General features: G+C 33.3%; 5 protein-coding genes across 5 annotated transcripts; 4 read left to right on the top strand and 1 right to left on the bottom strand.

Moving 5' to 3' along the window:
• Positions 1-301: 301 nt before the first annotated feature.
• On the top strand, positions 302-3,767 carry LOC128185103 (coadhesin-like). The gene is made up of 7 exons (XM_052854782.1): positions 302-420; positions 598-644; positions 1,128-1,319; positions 2,071-2,265; positions 2,567-2,737; positions 3,074-3,265; positions 3,344-3,767. Exons 3-7 carry the CDS (start codon positions 1,286-1,288, stop codon positions 3,466-3,468), a joined length of 717 nt encoding a protein of 238 aa, XP_052710742.1. The 5' UTR covers positions 302-420; positions 598-644; positions 1,128-1,285; the 3' UTR covers positions 3,469-3,767.
• A 2,798-nt stretch (positions 3,768-6,565) lies between these two features.
• On the bottom strand, positions 6,566-7,911 carry LOC128185102 (uncharacterized). Its single transcript, XM_052854781.1, has 2 exons — positions 7,311-7,911; positions 6,566-7,033 (listed from the first exon to the last, which is right to left on the bottom strand). The coding sequence occupies exons 1-2, from the start codon at positions 7,909-7,911 to the stop codon at positions 6,588-6,590; spliced, it is 1,047 nt and encodes a 348-aa protein (XP_052710741.1). The 3' UTR covers positions 6,566-6,587.
• Positions 7,912-15,737: 7,826 nt separating this feature from the next.
• LOC128185466 (heavy metal-binding protein HIP-like) lies at positions 15,738-16,986 on the top strand. The gene is made up of 2 exons (XM_052855056.1): positions 15,738-16,260; positions 16,484-16,986. Exons 1-2 carry the CDS (start codon positions 16,086-16,088, stop codon positions 16,984-16,986), a joined length of 678 nt encoding a protein of 225 aa, XP_052711016.1. The 5' UTR covers positions 15,738-16,085.
• A 4,266-nt stretch (positions 16,987-21,252) lies between these two features.
• Positions 21,253-23,117, top strand: LOC128183933 (uncharacterized). The gene is made up of 2 exons (XM_052853165.1): positions 21,253-21,857; positions 22,084-23,117. The coding sequence occupies exons 1-2, from the start codon at positions 21,263-21,265 to the stop codon at positions 22,527-22,529; spliced, it is 1,041 nt and encodes a 346-aa protein (XP_052709125.1). The 5' UTR covers positions 21,253-21,262; the 3' UTR covers positions 22,530-23,117.
• Positions 23,118-23,979: 862 nt separating this feature from the next.
• Positions 23,980-25,372, top strand: LOC128183934 (netrin receptor UNC5B-like). The gene is made up of 5 exons (XM_052853166.1): positions 23,980-24,051; positions 24,255-24,414; positions 24,589-24,786; positions 24,878-25,069; positions 25,163-25,372. The coding sequence occupies exons 1-5, from the start codon at positions 23,980-23,982 to the stop codon at positions 25,285-25,287; spliced, it is 747 nt and encodes a 248-aa protein (XP_052709126.1). The 3' UTR covers positions 25,288-25,372.
• The last annotated feature ends 308 nt before the right edge of the window (positions 25,373-25,680 follow it).

A 25,680-nucleotide genomic window follows, 5' to 3' on the forward strand; every position in this document is an offset into this window, starting at 1 on the left:
TAGCAACCCTCACGTACTTTTATCCTCAATTTATGTAAAGTTATATTAAGACAATTATTATTATTTTAAGCATACTACGATGCAATTTATGGAATAGAAATTATTAAACAATTTTTAGATTTATTTGGTATAAATTGAGATTACATACACAAAATCATACCATCGTTGTAAATCGAATTAGGGTTAAGGTTATAGTCTTTGATGTTTTAGAAATTTAATCCTCAGTACATTATTTGTTTCTTTTCTTCCTAAACCCTAATTTCAAATTCATCAATTATTTTTATGTTTAAGATTCCTGAGTAGTTGTAACAAATGCACTGGTTTGCGAGTCACAACATGTAGATACAAAGAGAAATATAGAAGAACTACACACAGGGCTTGTGGATTCTTGTGGAGAAAACGATGCAAAACTGGAACAACGTAAAAAAATACACAATTGTATTATATCACTGCAAACTGCTGAGGCTATGAAAAGAATTAACCTTCTTAAACTATCGCATTGATAAAAGAATCGAATTTTTAAAAACATCACCATGTATGTGTTTAACCCACTAAATATATATCTATTGACACCTGTGTTTTAATATATTTGGATAGTTATTTCTGGAAATACAAGTCGAGAAGATGTAATAAAAGATGTAGAGGTAAGCATATCTTTTATATGATATAATGGTAAATACAATTCAGGCGCGTAGCATCGTTTTTGAAAGTTGGGGGCCAGACTCATCCAAAAAATCCTTGACAAGCAAAAAAAAAAGAAAAAAAAGAGAGGAAAATTTGACTTTTTTAAAATCTTCAAAATCCTAATCCGGGAGGGGGGGGGGGGCGGGCTGGCGTAGTTTATAACTTCAATTTCACTCCTAACTTCTGTTTTTTCATACCAATTTTTTACCTACTCCCAAAAAAGGGGGGGGGGGCAACTCCATGATAATTCAATTTTTTATATGTAAATTTTTAAAAATCAGTTGCTGCGAGAAAAAGGGGGGGGGCAGGCCCCCCTGGCCCCCCTGATGCTACGTGCCTGCAATTTCATTCTAATCATCGATAATTATCATATTATGTAACGTATCATGTCATATCACATCATATTATTTTATTTAAATTTTATATTTTTTTGATAATATCAGTAAACGGAAGCTGGTCCACTTGGAGTACATGGGGAAGATGGGGGGTTTGCCAAGAAACATCCTGTTGAGGACAACAGAAAAGATTAAGAACAAGGGCATGTACAGACCCAAAACCAAGAAACGGCGGCCGTCGCTGTCGAGGCTCTAGCTTTCAATTGATGTCCAGGTCATGCAAGCCTGTTTATTCTAAAGGTAAATCATAATTACAGATAAATAACCAATTAAACAAATTGCTTTATTTGGCAATAAATAATCTTTGTTCGGACATATCATTATATGTTTTTATGCTTAAATGCAGGTATAAATCATCCATTGCTTAATGAAGTGATTCATTATTATATTTTAAATACTGCTACTCTGTGATGTATGGTAGTCTTTTCAAGAATTAATCACGAATTAACCATCTAGGTTCATATTCCGGGAATCTTTTTGACATTGCTTTTATAACACTTACATTTAAAAAGGCTTAAGGCAAAACGTTCAGAACTTTATGCATCAGCAAAACTATGTTTTATGTTTACAAAAATGCATCTGTAAAACAAAAATCACGTGTGGTAATCATCGAGACGTCATTAAAAGTATACTTAAAATTGAATATCATTTTAAAAGTTTCAGCTGGATATGAACTTTGTCGGTCACGTGATCAAATCCAGTGAAGCACGAAGAGCTTCTTTAAATATTTAATGACGTAACAACCAAGGTCATATCTCAGTAAACTTTTTAGCATTGTTGTTTATTGAATTTACGGTGTGAGAAAGGTATACACTGTTTCACTGAATTATTAACATAGCCATGTTTACAATAATGCAGTTGTTAAACAATAAACGCGTGTGGTAATCATTGTGACATCACTAAATTAAATCAATTTGTTGATATTGTCACTAAGAACTTGAAACTGTCATGCATGATAATTTATAAATAAATCTATTTTTCATTTCTATAGTAAATGGCAACTGGGGCTCTTGGGGACAGTGGAAAGCATATGGCGCATGCTCAGGAACATGTGGAGAGGGGCGAAGACTCTTGATACGGGAGAGAACTTGTAATCGCCCGACTCCTAAATGTGGTGGAAGAAGGTGTTTGGGTCCAAGCATACAGATCAAATACAAGTCATGTGTCAATAACAAAAAGTGTAAAGGTATGCGACCATGTGAATTTGCAATTGAATAATGTATGCATATGATACAGGATTTTTACTCATTTTGAGCAAATTAACGCACACATGCACGGGATTGGACTAGATTGTACTACAATTCAAACAATTGTAATCAATAGTTTTTTAATTATTACATAGCTTTTAAAATTAATGTTCGTTTGTGAATACCTGCATCGTTAAAACAAACAGTAACGCTCCGTTCCTCCCTTAATCGTCAGCTTCCGACGACCAGATAATTAGTGCATTACATTACTCTTATCATAGACCTTATCCTATTACACAGAGGACGGCGTGTGGGGGACGTGGCAAACTTGGGGAGACTTTACGACCTGCAGTAAAACCTGTGGAACCGGAACGAAGGCCAGACACCGAGTCCGGTACTGTGACAATCCATCACCGGCTAACGGAGGAGCCAATTGTCAGGGCAACAAGCGGGAGAGAGACAAGAGCATGTGTAACGTTCGTCATTGCCCACCTAGTGCGTTTTCAAATGAGTTTTCATTTAGGTTATAAGCTTTATCAAAAGGGAGCATTTTAATGTTCATATTTACGAAAAAATTACTTCGACGTTTACCAAGTTTTTTTCTTTCAAATCTGCGTTGAATTACAACATGATGTACATTTCTACTGCAATTATATACTTACGATCAGTTAATTTAAAACTTATAACATAAAAGTAAACGTAACAAGATTGTCAAAATTATGTGAGCTTTCAATTTAAATTAGTAATCAATAGTTCGTCGTTAAAGTCAGCAACACACATTTCAATTAGAGAATGCAATGGTTCCAGGGGATGGTAAATGGAGTGCTTGGGGTCAATGGGGTCACTTTCGGCACTGCTCAGAGACGTGCGGACACGGTGTGAGGTATCGGTACCGCTACAGAGAGTGTAACAACCCGGAACCGGAAAACGGCGGGAAAAAATGTCCAGGTTCACTCAAAGACGAAGAGTTCAAAAGATGTTTTCTACAAAAATGTCCAAGTAAGATAATTTGTATGAAAAAATATTTGCGTTTTAGTTTATGTAACCTTACTCAAATTTTACATTTTATTTTTCAAGAAATGCGCATGAAACTGCCATCTAAAACCAGTAATATAAAACCAAATGAGAACTCAATAAAGAACGCGACATCTCCTGTCATCACTGGCGACTCAGTTAGCCAAAGAAACCAAACCAGCGAATGAAGAGGTGCTGGAACGCATTTGGCAGAGACTCCTAGCAAAGAGCGGCACCGTTTAATTGTGAATGTATTCAATAAATTGTTGAAGTGTATTAATAGTTCCGAGCTCGAGATGTCTTTTGATATTTCCATTTTCTGTCGGCAAGTTTATGCTAGGCCATCTCCCTTACACTGTACAAAATAAATGACTACCGTCAAGAGAAAAGGGTCTTTAAGGTGACAATTTCACAAACTCACTTTGAAGTCAAATTTGTCCTTCTTTTTAGCCAAATGAAAAGTCAAAGGTCTACGCTAACATTATTTTAGGAAAAGGGGGTCATTCTTTGAGTATAATGCGATGATAATTTCGGTCGGGGCGTGGTTCGGGCTTTATGATAGATTTAATCAAGCTCCAACCGAAATTATCATCTCATAATAATCAAAGGATGATTCCTTATTACTTATATTTATATTATTTCCAATTTGTACACTTTAAAACAACATTTTTAAACCACAGCTACATGTACGTATTACTCCGTGGCAAGCCCAGTACCGTTTTTCGATTATGCTATAAGACAAGCCCATTTTATGTGACTCATTTATTATGAATTTTTATGCTTTTATGCTTCAAAATTGTAATGTTATCACAGACAAAGACCATTGAAAATGTGAATCTTGAAAAATAAAGGTAATTTTTAGTTTAAGGTATTCAACGTATAACGACCATTATTTGTACCTAATAAATGATTGGACCGATATTCTTTACCATATCATTTTAAAGTAATTAGCAAATAAAAATACCGGTAATCCATCAAAGGAATTTTCAAAATTTTAAATATTTTCCAATTAATTGCACCTTGAAGCTTACATTGAAGTCATGGGCAACACATGTATTAAGACATTTTAAAAAGTAACTTGAAATTTATACAAATCTCTTGGTGAATATATGCATATATTCATTAAAATATTAAAAGAAAAGCTACTGCAGATATTTTGGAAATACATCAACGGAAGATAAAGTTTAAAGTGCAAAATAACGGCGTTTTGAAGGTTGTCATTCCTGTGAGTTTGATTTAGTTACCTTTCAAAGTTATCTAGCTATAAGTATTTAAGTAAGTTAGTATAATAAAAAAAAAGTTGAATAAACATTGAATACCTTGAAGAGCAAAGTTGTTTGCTTTTTTGCGAGGGTTTTTGTCTTCGTCTGTTATATAGTTTTACCAACACATCTTTTCAAAAGGTTGTTTATTATTTAAACAAAGTTGCATTTCAAAATTCGGTACATTTCACTTGAACTGTGTCAATGTTGAATGACTTTATAACTATGAAACCAAAAAATGAAAAATAAAAAAGATAAAACCCCATGATATTTTTTATCGTCTATGAAAATTAACAAAGGGTCTGTGGTCTTAAGGGTCGCAAAAAGTTATTTCAACATAATACAGATGCAAATGATATTAATATGATAACTATATTAATCTAATAGAAAAAGAATGATGACTAAATACAAGATGTGTGCTAAAATGATTGAGAATAAGCAAAATCATCTAAATATTAAAAAGGGCAAATAATGACTCACTTGTTTATGATTAATGACAAGAATACCCTGCTTATAGGCGATTTAAAAGTACAACATTTCTTTTCAGAAGACTTAATGAAGAGCATTTTTTAAAAAAGAAGCTCAATATATAAGTAACTGTACGCCTTTCTAAACATAGGGCTAAACGGTGATATCCAAAGATTGAAAATCTACTGAAAAACCCCCTGGAACCCATGAACCTGTTTTTGCAACCATGCACTATTTTTTTAATTCTTGCTAATTGCTTAGTTGTAGAATAGAGGAGTTTTTCAAGAATGCATTTTCACTATATGACAAATAGAGCTACTCACATAAACACAAACACATGGCCCGAGACTTATGAATTTCACAATAGTACAAACATTCAGTATTTAGTTGCACTCAGGAATTTCAGGAATTTCTTAATTTTTGTTATGAGTTTGAACATTATGTATGCTACATAAAAAAGCACACAAGGTGCATTGCTCAGCATTTTTATTTTAAAATGTGACTTAGTTATGTTTTTCTTCTAACAACATAAACCGAACCGCCATACGTATTATCAAGATCTAATCTAAGATCAGGAAGATTTCTATATAGAGCTATATTTGAATAAAAAGTAACGGTAAGAAACCCCACAAAGAAAATGATTTTCATTTTATTTTTATTTGAAATCTACAAAGAGCATTTTATTTTAGAAAACACTGATTGCCATATCTTTTATCTTTTAAAGTCAATGGCAAAATCTCTGGTCTCTGGGAGTTGGTTTTAATCAACTGTCCTATGCAGTTACTCTGGCAAACCGGAAGTAGAACAGTGTTTGGACCTCAGCACAAATTACCACCACTGACAAAACGTAGTACTTTAAAATAATCAATAAGTTCCATATAATGAATTAAGAACCATTGTTTTTCAAGGAAAATCCTTTAAAATATCTTTAAAATGGTCAGATTCTTAATAGTGCAAACAATTCAAATATGTTTATATAGTCGTATGTATTACGTACTACACCAGAGTAGGGACAGACTATCCAATCTAAATAAAGAACCAGTACTGGCGTATACTAGATCTTATCATTTGTTTGTTAAAAGTTGATTTGATACACTTTTCCAGAAATATTTTGATTACTCATACATAATATATCGTATGGTTTAATGGCCTCTCAATAAACTAGATCAAGGACTTATCAATCGACTCACTTAAAATAGAAAGATTATATGCTGAGAAATATCTTGTCAAGGTGTAGAGAAATGGTTGATAGACGGACAGACCTAAACAGTATTTCCTTTTCTCAGTCCCATTCTGTACACTGGTTTTAAGTAAACAATATTCTTTTTCTAGTTTTACAATATTAATTGACCCTTATTCTAATTTGAAGACAGTTACCTTAAACTGAGACATAATTAACCATTAGCTTTAAAATCTAAATCCTAAAACTTTTTTTTTAAATAATTAACTTACATTTCTGTTTATTGTTGTACACATCGTGTTAACATTACTACAGTATTTATGTATAGAACAGGCTGTTAAAAAAAACCCCACAAAACATATAATTTTGTCGCTGTCATTTTATTTGTGTACTCTCCTTAAGATAGTTTCCATCCTGCAAAGGACGATCTGCCTGCTCCATTGCTAATAATATTGCAATTATTCCAATTTGCGTGCGTCCTAACGTATACGTCATCTCCTGCATTGACATGCGTGACCACGACTCCAGTTACTGCCAAGTCAAGACCGGGATCAACGTCCACGTGAATTATTCCAATTTCCGAGGTATTTACCATCAACTGAGTTGAGTGACGACAATCCCCAATTTCTCTTATAGTCCAGGTAAACACATATACTCCGGTCTCTGGAGCAATGAAAGTCCCTGTTGAGGGGTGATAACCGTTTCCATTGTTAGTCTTTACGACATCGAAAACCAAAGGATATTGTATTGTAATAGAGGGAGTGTCTCCAGCCATGTATGCATAAAAAGCTATAATTGTTGGAGAAGTCACTGGTTGTTGGGTGGCGGGGAGAAGCAATCTTTCTGAAAATAAAAATGAGTAAATGTTTTACCATATCTACAATGACCTGACAAAAAGTAATCATTCAACAAATATCAACCTGATATTTATCTTAAATTATGTTTCAGTTGATTATTGCAGGCAATTCAAAAATCAATAATCTTTTATAATATTGTAAGTCATTTCAAACTCAAAACAAATCGTTTGAAGTAAAACGTGTTACAAGAAAAATATCCAATTTAAAAAACACTCAAAAAAGGTTGTAATTCTAAAAATTGTCAAATATAATGAAGGATTTACTTTTATTAGAAACAATATCTCGTAGACCAGAAGATGCAGCAGTGCTTCCTATCCGTTGCGTGATTCCCGATTTGTTCTTCATATCATCTTTAGTATTTCCATTTTTATCGTGTTCTCCTACTGTTGGAACAAGGAAATCCTGAATTGCAGACCCAGGTTGCTTAAAATGTATCACTTCCTGTCTTAACTGGACAATAGTTTTTTCTTGGTCACGAACAATAATTTCCAGTCTCTCTGTACGTTCGTTATAAAGGACCTGTTGTTTTACTTGTTTTGAGAGTTCCATAACAGTTTCTTCAAGCAAAGGAAACTTTTTATCACAATTTTTCTCCAAGATTGTATTTTCCAATGTCTCAATACGATTTTCCATCTTGCGAATCCATCTCTCATTTACTATATTGCTGTTTTCATTTGATAAAGATTTGTCTTTCATATTATGTAGGTGAGGATGTTTTCTTGTCAACCTTTGTTCCAACAAATTTAACTTCTCGGTTAGCTTCTGAATAATATCGACATCCATTGCTGTCTCCTTTGAAGAGACTGCAGAACAAATAACAGATAGATTTAAGAGGCACAAAAGATTAAAAAGTCTTATGTTCATCATGTCTTCTTAAATCCGGATTATGAAGAGTTATACTCTATATGATTTACCAGTCTTTATCTAAAACCATAAGGAGGTCAAAGATATATATTATCAAAGAGAGCCAAGGAGGGAGAAGGTCGGTCAAAATCTACGTTAACGTGTCTAAGTATAGAGTAAACTATAAAATAGATTTAGCAACCCCTTTAGTATTTAATTTGAAAGCTTTCCAAAAACATGTAAAACAATGAATTAGGTTACAATAAAATGATTTTACAGAGGCCTTTCATTAAATTAATCAATTAGCAATAAAATATATCAAAAGAACGCTAGATAAGACATGCAACCTACGACAAATACGATTTTATTTAGCAATGATGATGAAAGATTTGAACAGCTGAATTATATGTTCTGTTTATTTGTTTTGGAGGGGTTTTTTTTTGGGGGGGGGGGGTGTTTGTGTTTTATACTTGATTTGTTTTGGTAACAAAGAACGTTGCTTCTAAAGTAAAACTTTTGGTGGTATTTTATTCACAACATATAGAAAGAGGTTCTTGCCATGTCCAGTTAAATGTCGTTACAATGAAAGTACCTATATTTTTAGTGTCTATATATGTGAATCCAAGATTGAAATAGATCAAGTAATTTCTCAGTTTAAGCTGAATGTACACATTTAATGATCTAACAACATTCAACTCAAAGTCCCCTTATAATTAACACAATGAAATTTTCATAGAACTTGTATATGTAGCGTCCAGTAATAGTAATGATGTAACGACACCGTCGACAAAACTCTACCGCCACATAGAGCTACACTGGTGAGAAACCCCGGGAAAAAACCTACAAATTTGTTTACAAAATATAATAAAAGGTGTCACATAAAGGCTGTCGTACAAAGTTAAAAATGCTTAAGCAAATTACAACTACTACACATATAGGTACAGCTACAATAAATATTACCGGTTCACACGGCAAAAATGAAATCATTTATATTAACATGCAACAAGTAAACAATATTACTTACACTGAAGACAATTACACGTGACAAAATTTAAAGTATACAATTCGAACACGCTGACAAATTGAAATATTACAGTAGTTTAAAGCAATCGTTTTCGCGGAATATTATTTCCAGTAGGATAAAATTGAATAAGATAAGCTTACCCTGTCTGGAGATTCAGTTACCACTAACTTAAAACCACTCCTTCATGGTCCTGTCAGACTGAGTCACATCTGGTACCTGGAAAACATGATTACCCGAGACAAATACCCCTTATTTAGCAACACTGGTTTGCATGCCCAGAACAATGGGGCTCCTTGCAGGGTAATGTATACAACTCTGCCTGTACAGTGATTGCGCTCTAAACGAACGGCGAGTGCACGCTGAGCCGAATTTGGATAGCGCTTATGAATGGTGAACTGAGAGCGAACGCAGAGCGCAAAGTGAACGTTGAACGATATATGTACTCTATGTGAACGCAAGATGAACGATTTATTCGGAGTGCCCCGGGCGGTATTGTTTCTTTGTGTTTCGTTGGTAATCAGGAAATAATAACAATAAACTACATGTTAGTATTGTTATAAGCCTTAATATAATATTATCTGACTAAATAATAAGTGAACAATGAACGAACGCAGTGAGCGCATGCAAGGCGAAATCTTTGTGAACGCACGGTGGGCGATTTGTGCACGATGAGCGGGAACGGAGCGGAGAGCGCACATGAACGCACGGTGAGCCCACGGGAAACTGGGAAAATTTAACATTTCAAAGAACTGAACCCTGGCATCTAACTGCTGTAAAGCGCCAGGATTGGGTGAAAATATCGAAGCCTTGAAACAAGTAAAATAATCATGTAGAATAATGTACACAGACTGTTACAGTAATGCATCAAAATTCTAGATTTCATATATCTCTATTAAATTCAATTACCGTATCTCTGACATATTTATATATTTATTTTTAATAATTTGTGATTACATTGGTAGAATTCAATGATTAATCCTCAGTTATACATTGCGCATCATAAGCATTACTTCATGCAGTTTCAAATTGCAGAAAAAAGAACTTTTAAGACACTGACATATATAAATGTACCGCCGTTATATTGACCTTCAGCACTGGTCCTTGTAATATGTTTTAAACTATATTGTAAATAAGCTTTTCATGCTATTTTCATAAATTAATTATAATGTCTGCATGATAATTTTATTTATGTTTTTTTGTTTATTTTATTAGATTCAAGTCATACGTAGTTTTATCATTTCATGACGTTACTTAACAAAAATGACGTCTGTTCTACATTTTTCATCAAAACAATGCCATATTGTAAACTCCGTTTATAAAAAAGTATGATAGATATCGAAAAAAGAAAAAGAGTTATAAAAAGCTAAGATCCTACCCTATATTTTACCAAAATATGGTAATTTTTAATGATAGGGCATTTTTTGATGCTTCGTGGCTCTAGCTCTTTTCATTGAATTTTGTCATATATTCTGTTCATCAAAGGAATACGGGAGATAACTCTAACTCGAATGTCAACATGGTGTGTAAAGTAAAAAAAAACGTTGGTTAAAAAATGTTGAATTCTTCATTAAAATGAATTAAATTTTAAATGAAAGTTTGACTGTTATTTTCAATGCAGCCTCATTAATTTAATCCAAAATCGTTTCGGGGCGATTCTAATGATTTTTTTTGCTACAGTACGGGTATATGGGAGGCATCTTAACGGTGGTGAAAGCCTGTTCCGAGACACAGATATATTATTATAACTAAGCAGAGTGTAGTGAAATTAATAGCATTTTTGTAATCTTTAAGTTTGGTTTTGTAAATGTCAACAATACGGTGCGTCGATGTATCTATTTCGTAAATGACCGATATCATATGCAATGTCAACCCGTGCACGCAAAGGTCAAAATCTAGTATAGTATAAAGTATGTTTTTGAGAATCCAAAGGATTAATTACCATCGTTTGAAATTTTCTTTATTTTACTCCAGGCATGGTTGTTTAGTGCATAAAACTGCTTCTGACAACTATTATCCATCAAGTGTTTCATTTTATTTACATGCGATGAATCTTAAATGGACTTTATTGTATCAACAAAATTTTCTCTACTCCCAAAGTCTTCTACATTTGCCATACAAGACGTTTCTTGCTGATGTAGTTCCTGTAAATCGTCTCAATCTTGAAACGAGTAAGCATCCAAATTCTTATTCTTGTTAATTTATGCATCATATTTCATCGCAGCAATTTAAGTCTTCACAACTTGCAAATCCAGTTATTCAAGTAGATTTTTTTAAACTTTACTAAATGTGGATTTGAAATGATGTATAAAAAAATTCATGACTAAAACATTTTGTTGTGTAGGTCAACGGATTCTATATGAGGGTGTAGACACCACTTTTCCGAACTATTAGATAATTTAATAAAGTTTTTGAAAATGTGTTTAAAAATACTTTCATTGGTAATTTGTTATTCTGTTTAGAACAATTTTGCCAAGTATGTAACGCTGATGACTGTTTCAGACTTATTAATATATTTCAAAACATGGATATGCATATTGTTAAAGTCATTTCGGAGATTTAAATATGAAGAAGTGGATTTTTATTAATTCAACAATTTATGAATAGTTCAGCCACTGGTTTCATGCTTTGTCTAAATTTTTCATGCTGTGATTTATATATATAAGAATGGAAATTAACTGACATGTGTATATTGCTTGAAATATTTAGTTAAAACTAAGCGAGATATAAAGTATCATTCCTGTATATTTCTTTGCATGTTTGTCAAACACGTATATTTCTGATCCCATATGTACATTTAAATATTTAGTTGCACTCAGAATGTCTAAGCTAATGTTACTAAGCTTGTGTTAAAATTCTATATGTCCCACTGACGTCAGTATCAGTGCTGTCTTCTCTTAGATGCTTAGAGATAATTCAGCAGGGAGTTAATGATTTTAACAATATATGGCAGCGCTCATTGATTGCAAGAATTAGTTATTCCAAGTGGTATATCTTCTTATTGGGGAAAGCTGTGTCAAATTGGTTTAGAGATATCAATATATGATTTAATAAGACAAATTTGACCCTTTGATAATTTTTTCATGTTCACTTCCTTTAAACACACGATGAATAGGTTATTGAATTTCCAAAATAAGTCTTAAAATATAAAAATGAAATGGTGACCCACTTTTGTAAATATTAATACATGATACCTTGCTTGTAAAAATACTGCATTTAGCTTAACAAAACGTTTTGAAAATAAGTCCAATACATGTAAAGCAGCATGCACATGTATGTATGGTAAAAGGTGACGTCTAAAGGCTGAAATCCTTCTGAAACATACCACTATAATACCTAAACCTAAAATAATGTGTTTTACAACTTTGGTAGAGACATTTTTGCACATCCTAACAATGTTCTAAGATTGCCTGCTGGATTACCTTTAATAAAGACGATTTTGAAGAAATTAAAATGGGTTGCAAGATACCTTGCAAAAGAAAAAAAAATTAAGAAACTATTAAGATATAATGTCACTATAAACATCAACTCACTAAGTACATCTGACTCTAGGGCCATAACTTTCACCACCTTGCTCATTTAGAATTTACATGTATGCTGTGTCTGCTAGATGATTAGTAGTTAAAGAAATACCATTTTCTCTCTATTTTCAAACAGTACAAATGGGAGTGGAAAATAAAAGAGAACAATTACAATAGCGGCACATTACATGTATATGAAGATTCAGATTCCATTTCTTAATGTAGGGTAAAAATGTGAGGTCCAAAGGTTGACATTCTACTAAATCAAACCACTCCCCCAACCTTTCGTCATGTCTATTTCAATTTGCAAGAAATATTTTTGCTCACCCTAACCATGCACCAAGTTTGCCTGCAAAATGTTAAGTTGTAGAAAAGACGAATTTTTTAATAAAAAATGTCGACTATTTAACCAATAATACCCTTTACCCAAACACGAGAACTTGATCCTGAGGTTCTGAATTTCACAATTCTGGTCCGAACCCCTTGTTTATCCTTTGCATGAACTAAGTTTAGATTCACTTTATTACAGAAGAATGGGTTTTTTTTTTTTTATAGAATTTACATGTATTTACTGTAAAGTGTGTCCACTATAGGACCAATTAAGCATTATACCAAGACCTACATTTCATGAATTTCACATTTATGGTAGATTTTATTTTCTTAGCTCATTATACATTTACATGTACTAAGCTTGTCAACTAGAGGTGTATTTCTTGGGAAAAAATGGATGTTTGATAAACATATTTACCACCGGTACCATACCAAAAGTCTTACCGAAGACAAGAACATCAGAATTTTATATTTTGGTAGAGGCATACTTGCTTATCCTTAAAATAAGTTTTGTTTGCATTCCAAAATAATTTGCAAAAAACATTTGTTTAAGGATTAATGATTATTAATAAAAACATTCACTCAAAACACCTGACTCTGGAGCCATACTTTTCTCAATTTTTGTGGTGTAATTGTTCCCTGCTCATCACGATCATGTACGTATATGCAGTCTGTCTGCAGATGCTCAGAAGCAACTTTTCAAAGAACTACCCTTTTCTCTCGATTTTGAAACAAAATGTGAATGTGAAGAAATACAAAACAGTTTACCTTAAAATTTTATTTGATTCTTCCCTATATTGAAAATTCTAACCGACATTCATCACAAAACAAATAGATGATTTTTTCTTAAAATGAATATGACCACGGTGTTTTTCTACATCTTGCATCAAATGAACACAATTCAGATACTTAACTTGGAAAAATAATTTTGATTTTAAATTATGAACTTTTTTCCGCCCTTCAACAATCAAAATAACAAAAAAAATCAATGCAAGTTTGTGAAGACTAACACTAAAATGGACAACTAGAACATTATAAAACAACTTAAACCACAACTAATTATCTAACTGTACAATTTTGCCTCCATATTGTTGATTCTAAAAAGATGAACTGAACCATTGTGTTCAAACTATCTCCAAAACACATCATGACCTAAACACTAAGTTATTACTGTAGATTCCTAATCAAACACGAGGAATAAATATCCGCGTAAAATCGCAAGAAGCACCTTTATCGAAATTCCGCGTCGGCATATTTTTATTCTCGCGATTTGACTCAAAATAGGCGGAATTAAATGCTCACGTAATATAAGGAATTTACAGTTTTGTATTGAGAATGCTTTGTTTTACTTCACTCAATGAATGGCAGTGAATATTATTTTTGTGACAAAAATTTTAAAAATCTGTAGAGATTGGAATGAGAAATATATCTGTTAGACAAAAATGCAGAGAGTAAACACACAGGAATGATACTCTGTATCTCGCTTAGTTATAACTAAATATTAAAGGCAGTATACACATGCCATTTAATTTCCATTTGTGATAGTGTCTGTGGTGATGGCCCTTATATAGATACATGAAATCCTGAAACACTAAGACAAAGCATCAAACCAGTGGCAGAACAATTCATGAATAAGAAAAATCCACCTCTTCATATATAAATCTCTGAAATGACTTCAACAACACGCATATGCATGCACCTAATTGTCTACGGACTTTTCCCGTTTTTTCCCGATTATCACAAAGAGCACACGGCGGGTGAGACCGGTCTACTCACACCTCTTAGGCACCTGATCCTACCTCTAGCTTTTTAGAGGTCCGTGTTGCTCTGCTTTGAAATTGTATTTTGTTTTATGGATTTTTGAGATGGTTGTCGGGTTGTTTATTCATTATTAAGTCTGAAATTGAATTAATTGAGCTTTAACTTTCGGTTCAATGTTGTCAGATTTTTAATTGCGTATCACTCAGCTTAAACGGAGAATTTACTGCATCTATTTTAATCTATGATTGACACATATTGACACTAAACATAGCTATATTCATTGCAACAACATCTCACGGGACATGACAGGAATATCTGTCTATATGTTGTGAATAAAATACCATTAAACAGTTTTTCTTATAGATGCAATTATTCTTCGTTACAAAAACAAAACTGAAACAAACAACCAACTACCCCACCCCCACCCCCCAAAAACAATACCCCCCCCCCCCCAAAAAAAAAAAAAACAAAACAAAACAAAACAAAACAAAAACAAAACAACAACTTAAGAACCTACAATTAAGTTGAACAAATATTCTTTTATCATTGCTAAATAAAAAGAATTGTATTTGTCGCAGGTTGCACATCTAAACTAGCATTTTTAATATATTTTATTGCTAATTAATTTAGATAAGTAAAGGCCCCCGTAAAAAAAGTTTCCTTGTATTATACTTTATTGTTTTACATATTTTTGTACAGCCTCGTGGGTGAGAAATCTATTTTGGAGTTTTAAAATAAAGTGGCACGTTAACAGAATTTGACCGACCTTCTCCTTCTCTGGTTCTGTTTAATAATATCAGTCTTTGACCTCCTTCATGTTTAAGATAAAGATTGGTTAATCATACAAAATATCACTTTTGACTCTGTTTTAACAAAACATCATGAACATAAGAATTTTTACTCATTTCTGTTTTTTTTTTTACTAAATCTTATTATAGCTTATTAAATCAGCACTAATAGATCCATCGTTCTTTTTAAAGTGTATTTTATACTACAGTGACGTGTTTGCATATATTACCAACCTAAGAGCTCATAGATTGACCTTTTATGATAATATCAGTCGTTGGAACTCATTGCAGTTTTAGATAAGAATTGGCAGATCATACAGAAGTCTGCTTTTCATGACTCTGTATTAACAAGACACCATGAACATTCGTATTTCTTCTTTTTTATGTTTCTTTTATCTGTGCGTTGATTGTTCTGCAGTACCCTCAATACCGAATGCAATTGATGTCGATGCTGTTCAAAAGCTGAACGAAAAATTAAATTCGCTGGAACAGAGGTTGACAAGAGAACATCCTTACTTACATGACGTGAGGAATGTACCATTACCAAATGAAAACAGTAATAAAGCAAATGAGAGATGGGTTCGCGATGTGGAAAATCGAATTGAGACATTGGAAAATACAATCTTACAGAAAAATTCTGATAAAAAGTTTCAATTTTTAGAAGAAACTGTAAAATAACTCTCAAAGCAACAAGCGCTATATAACAAACGCACTGAGTATCTTGAAGCTATTGTGCGTGACCAAGAAAAAACTATTTCTAAATTAAGAGAGGACATGATGCAAATTAAAAAACCTGGCTCTGTCATTCGGGAATCTCTTGTTCAAACAGATCATCAAAACGATAAAGATAGAACTGCTAAACATGATGCCCATAACCAGTCAGGAATACCGAAACGTATAAGACGCTCAGCAGTTTCTTCGGATCTTCAAAATATTGATTCTATCAACAGTAAGATTTCTCACAATGCCCATTATTATTTAGATGTTCATCCTTCCTCGAGTGTTTTTGAAAAATTAAATATTTTCATTGTAATTCGTTTTGTTTCACTTGATTTGGGTTGAGTTTGAAATGTCTAACAAAATTATGATAGATTATTGATTGTTGCATATTGTGACTGAAACATAATTTGAGATTAATATCAGGTTGACATTTTACTAGTTTTTATTTGCAGAAAGGTTGCTTTTTCCCACAACCCAACAACCCGTGACTACTCCAACAATTATAGCTTTTTATGCATACATGGCTGGAGACACTCCCTCTATTACAATACAGCATCCTTTTGTTTTTGATGTCGTAAAGACTAACAATGGAAACGGTTATCACCCCTCAACAGGGACTTTCATTGCTCCAGAGACTGGGATCTATGTGTTTACCTGGACTATAAAAGAAGATGGGAATTGTTTGTACTCAACTCAGTTGATGGTAAATACATCGGAAATCGGAATAATTCATATGCAAGTTGGTTCCGGTGGTGACTTGGCAGGAACTGGAGTCGTGGTCACGCATGTCAATGCAGGAGATGACGTATACGTCCGAACGCACGCAAATTGGAATAATTGCAATATTCTTAGCAATGGAGCGGCAAGATCGTCCTTTGCAGGCTGGAAACTATCTTCAGGACAAAACAGAAGCAAAATGAGGTTTTGCACTCAATTTAGAGCAAGAATAATTTAAAAAGTAACAGAACGTAAAAAACAAATGAGATATTAAAAGCAAATATATACAAAGTAAGAGTATTATATGATTTAGCAATAAAAAATTCTACATAATATTTAAATAATCTTCAGATATTTGGTAGCCTAAAAAAGGAAAGTTTTTTTTTCTTTTGACCTTTGGGTTGACCCCGCAAGGGGAAACAACTTTTGCAAAGTGTGGATTGGACTATTCATTAAGAATAATGAACTTAATTAATACTAGTAGTATCCGAACTAAATGGCCGATTTTCGTGAAACTTTCAGATCTAATAGATATTAATCCGAACTTAATATACATTTTTTTTATTTTGATGACGTCATTTCCGTTCTTGAGAAAATGAAGTTTTAGCGATTTTCAGAGGGTCGGCTTGTCCAGGGATCTCCTCCTAAACGGTAAAAGATATTGAGTTCAAACTTTCAGGGATTGTAGACAAGAGATTGTAGACGTGCAATTTGGCATTCATATTTGTCATGCTCAAAAGGCGTTAAAGCTCACCTGGTCCCGAAAATTGAGACTAAAATAACGTCGTAATTTTTCATGGTTTTCTTAGTTTATCTCTTTTCTGAAAAATATATTGTTACCACATGTAATACAAAAAACATTTATATTTACGAGACCTTTCATTTGACATCAGGAAAAAGGGGCTGGCCCCTAAAATTAGGGGACCAAAGGGCTCTAAAGTCTTTCATCTGTAGCCCTTTTCTGAGGGATATTTTGTGAACGGTTATACAAGCAAATATGTTTATTTTACAGTTATGTATCCAAGCAATGTAATGATTTTATCATGTTTTACATAATAAGGGGTTTTTAGGGGCCAAAATTCCAGAATTTTGATCATCAATATCTCGGAAAGGAAAACTATTTTGAAATGCAGTATAGAAGAAAAGATGCTCAGAATGATGTATTAAATCATGTGCAATTTACAAAATTTCGTTAAATGGCCCCTACAAGGAGTTAGGGGATCGGCCCCTAAAATATTCTTTCCCATAAATCTCTAGAACAGTAACAAATTTCTAAACAGTTGTTGAACTAAATGTGTTGAGATTTAAATGACCTTTTATTTGATATCAAGAAAAAGGGGCTGGTCCCTAAAATTAGGGGACCAAAGGGCTCTAAAGTTTTTTATCTGTAGCCCTTTACTTAGGGGTATTTTGTGAACGGTTATAGAAGCAAATATGCTTATCTTACAGTTATGTATCCAAGCAATGTAATGATTTTATCATGTGTTACATAATAAGGGGTTTTTAGGGGCCAAAATTCCAGAATTTTGATCATCAATATCTCAGAAAGGAAAACTATTTTGAAATGCAGTATAGAAGAAAAGATGCTCAGAATGATGTATTAAATCATGTGCAATTTACAAAATTTCGTTAAATGGCCCCTACAAGGAGTTAGGGGATCGGCCCCTAAAATATTCTTTCCCATAAATCTCTAGAACAGTAACAAATTTCTTAACAGTTGTTGAACTAAATGTGTTGAGATTTAAATGACCTTTTATTTGATATCAAGAAAAAGGGGCTGGTCCCTAAAATTAGGGGACCAAAGGGCTCTAAAGTTTTTTATCTGTAGCCCTTTACTTAGGGATATTTTGTGAACGGTTATAGAAGCAAATATGTTTATCTTACAGTTATGTATCCAAGCAATGTAATGATTTTATCATGTGTTACATAATAAGGGGTTTTTAGGGGCCAAAATTCCAGAATTTGATCACCAATATCTCAAAAAGGAAAAATATTTTGAAATACAGTAAAGAAGAAAAGACACTCAGAATGATGTACTAAATCATATGAAATTTTCAAAATTTCGTTAAATGGCCCCTACAAGGAGTTAAGGGATCAGCCCCTAAAACGTTCTTTCCCATAAATCTCTAGAACGGTAACGAATTTCCAAACAGTTGTTGAACAAAATGTGTTGAGATTTAAATGACCTTTTATTGGATATCAAGAAAAAGGGGCTGGTCCCTCAAATTAGGGAACTAAAGGGCTCTAAAATCTTTCATCTGTAGCTCTTTACTTAGGGAAATTTAATGAAAGGCTATAGAAGCAAATATGTTTATCTTACAGTTATGTATCCAAGTAATGCAATGATTTACTCATGTGTTATGTAATAAGGATTTTTTAAGGGGTCCATAAACTATGACCACCTTTATCTCAAAAAGGAAAATATTTTGAAATGCAGTATAGAATAAAAGATGCTCAAAATGATGTACTTAACAAAATGCAATCTTCACAATTTAGTTCAGCGGATCCAATAAGGAGATAATTATAAGGGACTGGTCCCTAAAACTTTTTTTCTCAGATATCTCAGGAACGGTGACGAATTTCTAAACACTTGTTGAACAAAGCTCTTATCCCTGAAACAAAATAGTATCTGGCCCTTAGAATGTAGACCCTGTTATTCTATTCTAAACCATGTTTAGCTGTTAAATAGTAAAAATCAAGATCGAACATATATCTCAAATTCTAAAATCAGACGGAAGACCTCCTCGTTGCTCGCAACGAGATCATGTCTAGTTTCCATTTATTATTGCGTCTGTGATGAGGATCCTTATATAGATAGATGAAATCCTGAAACACTGAGACAAAGCATCAAACCAGTGGCAAAACAACTCATAAATTTTAGAACTAATAAAAATCCACTTCTTCATATTTAAATCTCTGAAATGACTTCAACAATATGCATATCCATGATTTGAAATATATCAGTAAGTCTGAAACAGTCATCAGCATTACATACTTGACAAAATTGTTGTAAACAGAATTACAAATTACCAGTTTGAAGGTATTTTCAAACAGTTTTAAAATCTTTATTAAATTGTATATCTTATAGATCGGAGAAGTGTCTACACCCTCAAGTAGAATCCGTCGACCTACACAACGAAATGTTTCAGTCTGGAATTTTTATACATTATTTCATATCCACATATAGTAAAGTTTAAAAAATATCAACTACCTGATGGGCAAGTTGTGCAGACTTGAATTGTTGCGATGTAATATGATACATTTGACAAGAACTAGAATTTGTTAACTCGTTCCAAGATTAAGACGATGTACAGGAACTAAATAAGCAAAAAACGTCTTATATGGCAAATGTAGAAGATTTTGGGAGTCAAATTATTTGTTGATACAATAAAGTTCAATTAAGAGTCATATCATGTCTATCATTTAAAATGAAATACTGGATGGATATAGTTGTCAGAAGCTGTTTCATGCACCAAACAACCATACGTCTGAAGTAAAATAAAGAGAATATCAAACGACAGGATTGAATCATTTGGACTCTTAAAAACAATCTTTATACCTATTTCTGCATGCTTCATTTACACGTCCTACGAAAATTTCATTGTACTTTTTTTGAGTGAGCTTTAACTTTCGGTTGAATGTTTATAGATCTCTGATTGTGTATCATTCGGTTTAAACGGAGAAATTTCTAGATCAATCTCAATCTATGATTGACACATATAGACACTAAAACATAGCTATCTTCATTGTAACAACACCTCACAGGACATGGCAGGGATGTCTGTATATATGTTGCGAATAAAATACACACCTAAAGTTATTCTCATAGAAGCAATGTGTTCTTCTTTACCAAAACAGAGCAAAAACAAACAAACCAACAGCTACCCCCCCCCCTTTCCAAAAAAAGAACAAAAAAAAACCCACCAGAAACTATAAATTGTACAATTTTTTTTATAATTGCTAGATATAAAATTGTCGACCTAAGGTTGCACATCTGATCTACCATCTCAATATATTTTATTGCTAATTAGTTAAGATAAGAGAAGGTTCCACTGTTACATAATTTATTGATTTATATGTATTGTAGAGCCTATTAGGTAAAGAATACTCTTTTGAAGTTTATTTAAAAATAAATTAACACGTTGACAGAATTTGACCGACCTTCTCCTTCTTTGGCTCTCTTTGATAATATCAGTATTTGGCGTCCTTTAGGTTTTAGAAAACGATTATTAAATTATACGGAATATCACTTTTGATTCTGTTTAAACAAGACAGCATGATTATACTTTTTTACTCTCTTGTGTGTCATTACTAAATCTTATTAAAGATAAGTAAATCAGTACTAATAGATCCATCAAACTTTTTAAGCCTTATACTACAGACACGTGTTAACATATACATGTATATTTACCAAACTTAGAGCTCATAGCTTGACCTTTTGTGATAATATCAGTCGTCAGAACTCATTGCAGTATTAGATAAGAATTGGCAAATCATACAGAAGTCTACTTTTCATGATTCTGTTTAAACAAGACACCATGAACATTCTTATTTCTATTTTATGTTTCTTTTATCTGTGCGTTGATTGTTCTGCAGTACCTTCAATACCGAATGCAATTGATGTCGATGCTGTTCAAAAGCTGACCGAAAAATTAAATTCGCTGGAACAAAGGTTGACAAGAGAACATCCTTACTTACATGATGTGAGTGTACCATTATCAAATGAAAACAGTATTAAAGCAAATGAGAGATGGGTTCGCAATGTGGAAAATCGAATTGAGACATTGGAAAATACAATCTTACAGAAAAATTGTGATAAAAAGTTTCAATTTTTAGAAGAAACTGTAAAGGAACTCTCAAAGCAACAAGCGTTATATAACGAACGCACTGAGAAGCTTGAAGCAATTGTTCGTGACCAAGAAAAAACTATTTCCAAATTAAGAGAGGAAAAGATACAAATTAAGAAACCTGGCTCTGTCATTCGAGATTTCCTTGTTTCACCAGAATATGAAAACGATGAATATGACGCCTATAACCACTCAGGCAAACCACAACGTATAAGAAGCACTGCTGCATCTTCTGATCTACGAGATATTGATTCTATCAACAGTAATTCCTTTCAAAATGTTACTTATAAACATAAAACATCTCGATTGTAATACGTTTTGTTTCAACTTATCTGTCCCTAAATTGAACTGTTTTACTATGTTAGATATTTGTACCTGAAAACATAATTTGAGTTAAATGTAAAAAAAATTACAGAGTAAATGCCAGTTTATTTCAGATATGGGGGGTAGCAGAAAATGAAAATACATTTTGCTATTTTTATATTTAGAGAGATTGCTTTCCCCCACTACCCAACAACCAGTGACTACACCAACAATCATAGCTTTTTATGCCTATATGACCAGAAGAACGCCCTCTATTACAATACAACATCCTTTGGTTTTCGATGTCGTAAAAACTAATGATGGAAACGGTTATCACGCAACAACAGGGGTGTTCAGTGCTCCAGAGACTGGTGTTTATGTCTTTACCTGGACAATGAGAGAGAATGGCAATTGTTATCACTCTACTCAGTTGATGGTTAATTCCGATGAAGTGGGAATAATTCACGTGCACACAGGTGAAGGTGCTGACATGCCAGGAACAGGAGTCGTGGTCACGCATGTCAATGCAAGAGATGACGTATATGTTAGAACACATGCAGCATGGAATCATTGTTATATTGAAAGCAATGATGGAGGAAGATCGTCCTTTGCAGGCTGGAAACTGTCTTGAATAATTTTTAGTAGATACATGTTACATTCTAAATGAGAATAATGTCCTCTCTGAATTAATTCTAACCATTTTTACACTCCATATAAATCTATTTCAAAAATCTATTTTGAATGTTTCCAATGAAAGTTGTTGGCACAAATGCACTTACAGGAGCTGCCTAGTATTTACAAAATGACTTTTGAGCAGTTAAGAACATGCAAATTAGCAGCATTGTTTGGACAGTTTTATAAAATCTTAATACAGAGTAAACTTTGGCGTTAACTTTCTCTAACAGCAGGGTTGCTTAATTTTTTCAATTGAACTTATAGTGTTGTTACTATATCCAAGGCCTTGCATATCATTACATTATCTTCCAAATATAGTTCACTCACCAACTGAATGCAAACTTGCAATATCACGTTTGTGCGTAAATACACCTTTAGACTAGTGGGCACAGTTTCTTACAGTCTTCGGTAACATAATAATTATGCAACTGAAAGGAGTACAACAATTAGAAAAACAACATCGGACAAGTGTTTTGGCTAATACAGGGAAAACAGCGGTATCTATCTATCTACAATGTTGTTGTTTTTTGGGTTTTTTTTTTCGTTTTTTTTTTTTTTTTTTTTTACAAACTATTAATACCAAATAATAGATTGGTCTAAATGTCAATTATTTAACAAAACAGAATGGACACAATCTTTGATTCTCAAGACAAACCCGTCTTATTTAATATTGAAATTCAGGAGATATATAGTTAACTTCTTTGTCGAATTATACATTAAAGCATTATAGAATACAAGTCAATTTAAACTGCAGCTCCCTGTAGCCAAGCAATTTTTTTTTTACTGAAAATCAAAAATCATGACGAAAATACCAAAAGTTCTTTTTTTTCAATCTCGGCTTACAATTAATAAGAAAGATGACAAAATTCGAATACAATGTAAACATACAACTCGTACAAGTGATGCAAGCGTAAAAAGCTATTTCAAATACTTAAAGATGAATTTGTAAAACCCATACAAGAGATAATAAATCGCATTGTCCAAAACAAATACAGGGTTTCATATCAATAGTCTCTTATTACAAAGAAAAGATACATACAAGGCTTGTGGATGGCGAAAGCGTTGTAAAATGGGGACAATGTAATTAAGTGGAGAATGTGTCATAAGCGTTGCCGTGGTAAGCATGTATTATACATATACTATCCTTACTGTGAAACTTCTCCATCTTTGCAAACCAATAGTTGGCTTGTGAAGATGTGTATTTTTTATATTATCTATATGTACTTTGAACAGGCATTGCAGTGCATTAAGGTTAAAATATTAAACTATTTCTTATGCCTTTACAGGAAATGGAGGTTGGACTGGTTGGAGTCGCTGGGGTACTTGGGGAGGCTGTCATGGATCATCGTGTGTTGGGCAGCATAAGAGATTAAGGAAAAGGTCATGTACACACCCAAGGCAAAGAAATGGTGGACGTCATTGCCGTGGTTGTAGTTTCGAACGGATGTCTCGGTCATGCAAGCATGTTCATTCCAAAGGTAAAAATTATACAAGATGTAAAAGTCAAAATGGCACGTATGTCCAAAAAATATTAATCTTATTAGAATTAACTTGAAATAAAAAACAACAGCAAAGTTCTATCTACAGCTAAGAAACTTTAAAGATGTTAGACCGCTGTATGTATAGATTAGACGATGAAATTATAATAATATTTATAATAATTGATTTTTGAACACTACAGTTTACGGCAGCTGGGGTTCTTGGGGACAATGGAGAGCACATGGCGCATGCTCAAACACATGTGGCAAGTGGCGACGACTCTTCATCAGGCAAAGAACTTGTACTCGCCCGGCGCTTAGGTGTGGTGGAAGAAGGTGTTCTGGTCCAACAACACAAAAACAAATACAAGTCATGTTTCCTTAAAAAGTGTGTAGGTAAGTTAAATTAATAGTTTGTTGCATTATTTTGAGATAATATAACGTATAGCGCACAATTACAAGTAATCTATTGATGTATTTGTTGCATAACTTTACTATGTTCATTGAACTATTTTACCTTGCATATAAAAAATACATATCATGTGGATGGTGGGTGGGGGGCGTGGCAAACCTGGGGAGACTATAAGACCTGCACCAAGACGTGTGGAACCGGAACAAAGGTCAGACACCGAGTCCGGTACTGTGACAATCCATCACCGTCCAACGGAGGGGCCAAATGTCAGGGCAAAGACCGAGAGAGGGACGACGGCGTTTGTAACGTTCATGGATGTCCCAGTACGATTTTTATTTTGCATATTGGATAAATGTAAAATTTCTGAATCACTATTTGGTCATCGAATTAAAGTAACGGGTTATATATCTTAAGGGGATGGTAAGTGGAGTGCATGGGGTCAATTGGGTCACTTCCGGCACTGCTCAGAGACGTGCAGACACGGGGTGAGGTATCGATACCGCTACAGAGAGTGTAACGACCCGGAACCGGAAAACGGCGGGAAAAAATGTCAAGGTTCACTCAAAGACGAAGAGTTCAAAAGATGTTTTCTACAAAAGTGTCCAAGTAAGAAAATTTTAAATCGTAAAAATAATTTGAATTATACAAATATGCAGAGGTAACTTAAAACTGATATAATATAAACCTTTTTAATTGAAGAAATGCGAATGAAACTGATATCGAAAACGGATAAGATAATGTCAGATGTGAACTCAACAAAGACCGAGAGATCTCCGGTCAATACCGGTGACTCAGTAAACCTTAAAAATCAAACCAGCATATAAATTAAGATGATGGAAAACATCTGTATGAGACTCATGGCAAAGAACGACGAATGAGTTTTATTGTAATTTTATTCAATAAAGTGATACGTACGAATATTGATTTCTTAAAATCAGTGTTCAGAATTGGAGTGAGAAAAGGACATTGTTTTTGGTCTATCCGTCTATCGGCAACTTTCACCATTGCCATTTCTCGACAGCTAGACAAGATAACATATCTTCCTAATTTAAGTTGGCCGAATGATCTAGGTTATTGAAAGGTAAATGTTTTTGATTACGAGAAAAGTGCAAATTGGTCTATATCATAGCCTAGGAATCAATGTTTAACCAGCACATCTTATTAAGGAGTGTTTATGAATTAAGAAAACTTGCATTCCAAAATTAAGTCTATTTTGC

Source organism: Crassostrea angulata, chromosome 5, assembly GCF_025612915.1.
Source record: "Crassostrea angulata isolate pt1a10 chromosome 5, ASM2561291v2, whole genome shotgun sequence".
NCBI lineage: Eukaryota > Metazoa > Mollusca > Bivalvia > Ostreida > Ostreidae > Magallana > Magallana angulata.

What these genes read in the sequence shown, in the direction of transcription:
- LOC128183934 (XM_052853166.1), top strand. Translation starts at nt 23,980, where the DNA reads ATGGTGGACGTCATTGCCGTGGTTGTAGTTTCGAACGGATGTCTCGGT. An exon ending in GGTCCAACAACACAAAAACA is followed by an intron (nt 24,415 to 24,588) that starts AATACAAGTCAT and finishes TAAAAAATACAT; the next exon opens with ATCATGTGGATGGTGGGTGG. An exon ending in TTTTCTACAAAAGTGTCCAA is followed by an intron (nt 25,070 to 25,162) that starts GTAAGAAAATTT and finishes TTTTAATTGAAG; the next exon opens with AAATGCGAATGAAACTGATA.
- LOC128185466 (XM_052855056.1), top strand. Translation starts at nt 16,086, where the DNA reads ATGATGCAAATTAAAAAACCTGGCTCTGTCATTCGGGAATCTCTTGTT. An exon ending in AAATATTGATTCTATCAACA is followed by an intron (nt 16,261 to 16,483) that starts GTAAGATTTCTC and finishes TTTTATTTGCAG; the next exon opens with AAAGGTTGCTTTTTCCCACA.
- LOC128185102 (XM_052854781.1), bottom strand. Translation starts at nt 7,911, where the DNA reads ATGAACATAAGACTTTTTAATCTTTTGTGCCTCTTAAATCTATCTGTT. An exon ending in AGATATTGTTTCTAATAAAA is followed by an intron (nt 7,034 to 7,310) that starts GTAAATCCTTCA and finishes TTTTATTTTCAG; the next exon opens with AAAGATTGCTTCTCCCCGCC.
- LOC128185103 (XM_052854782.1), top strand. Translation starts at nt 1,286, where the DNA reads ATGTCCAGGTCATGCAAGCCTGTTTATTCTAAAG. An exon ending in CAATAACAAAAAGTGTAAAG is followed by an intron (nt 2,266 to 2,566) that starts GTATGCGACCAT and finishes CCTATTACACAG; the next exon opens with AGGACGGCGTGTGGGGGACG. An exon ending in TTTTCTACAAAAATGTCCAA is followed by an intron (nt 3,266 to 3,343) that starts GTAAGATAATTT and finishes TTATTTTTCAAG; the next exon opens with AAATGCGCATGAAACTGCCA.
- LOC128183933 (XM_052853165.1), top strand. Translation starts at nt 21,263, where the DNA reads ATGATTCTGTTTAAACAAGACACCATGAACATTCTTATTTCTATTTTA. An exon ending in AGATATTGATTCTATCAACA is followed by an intron (nt 21,858 to 22,083) that starts GTAATTCCTTTC and finishes TTTTATATTTAG; the next exon opens with AGAGATTGCTTTCCCCCACT.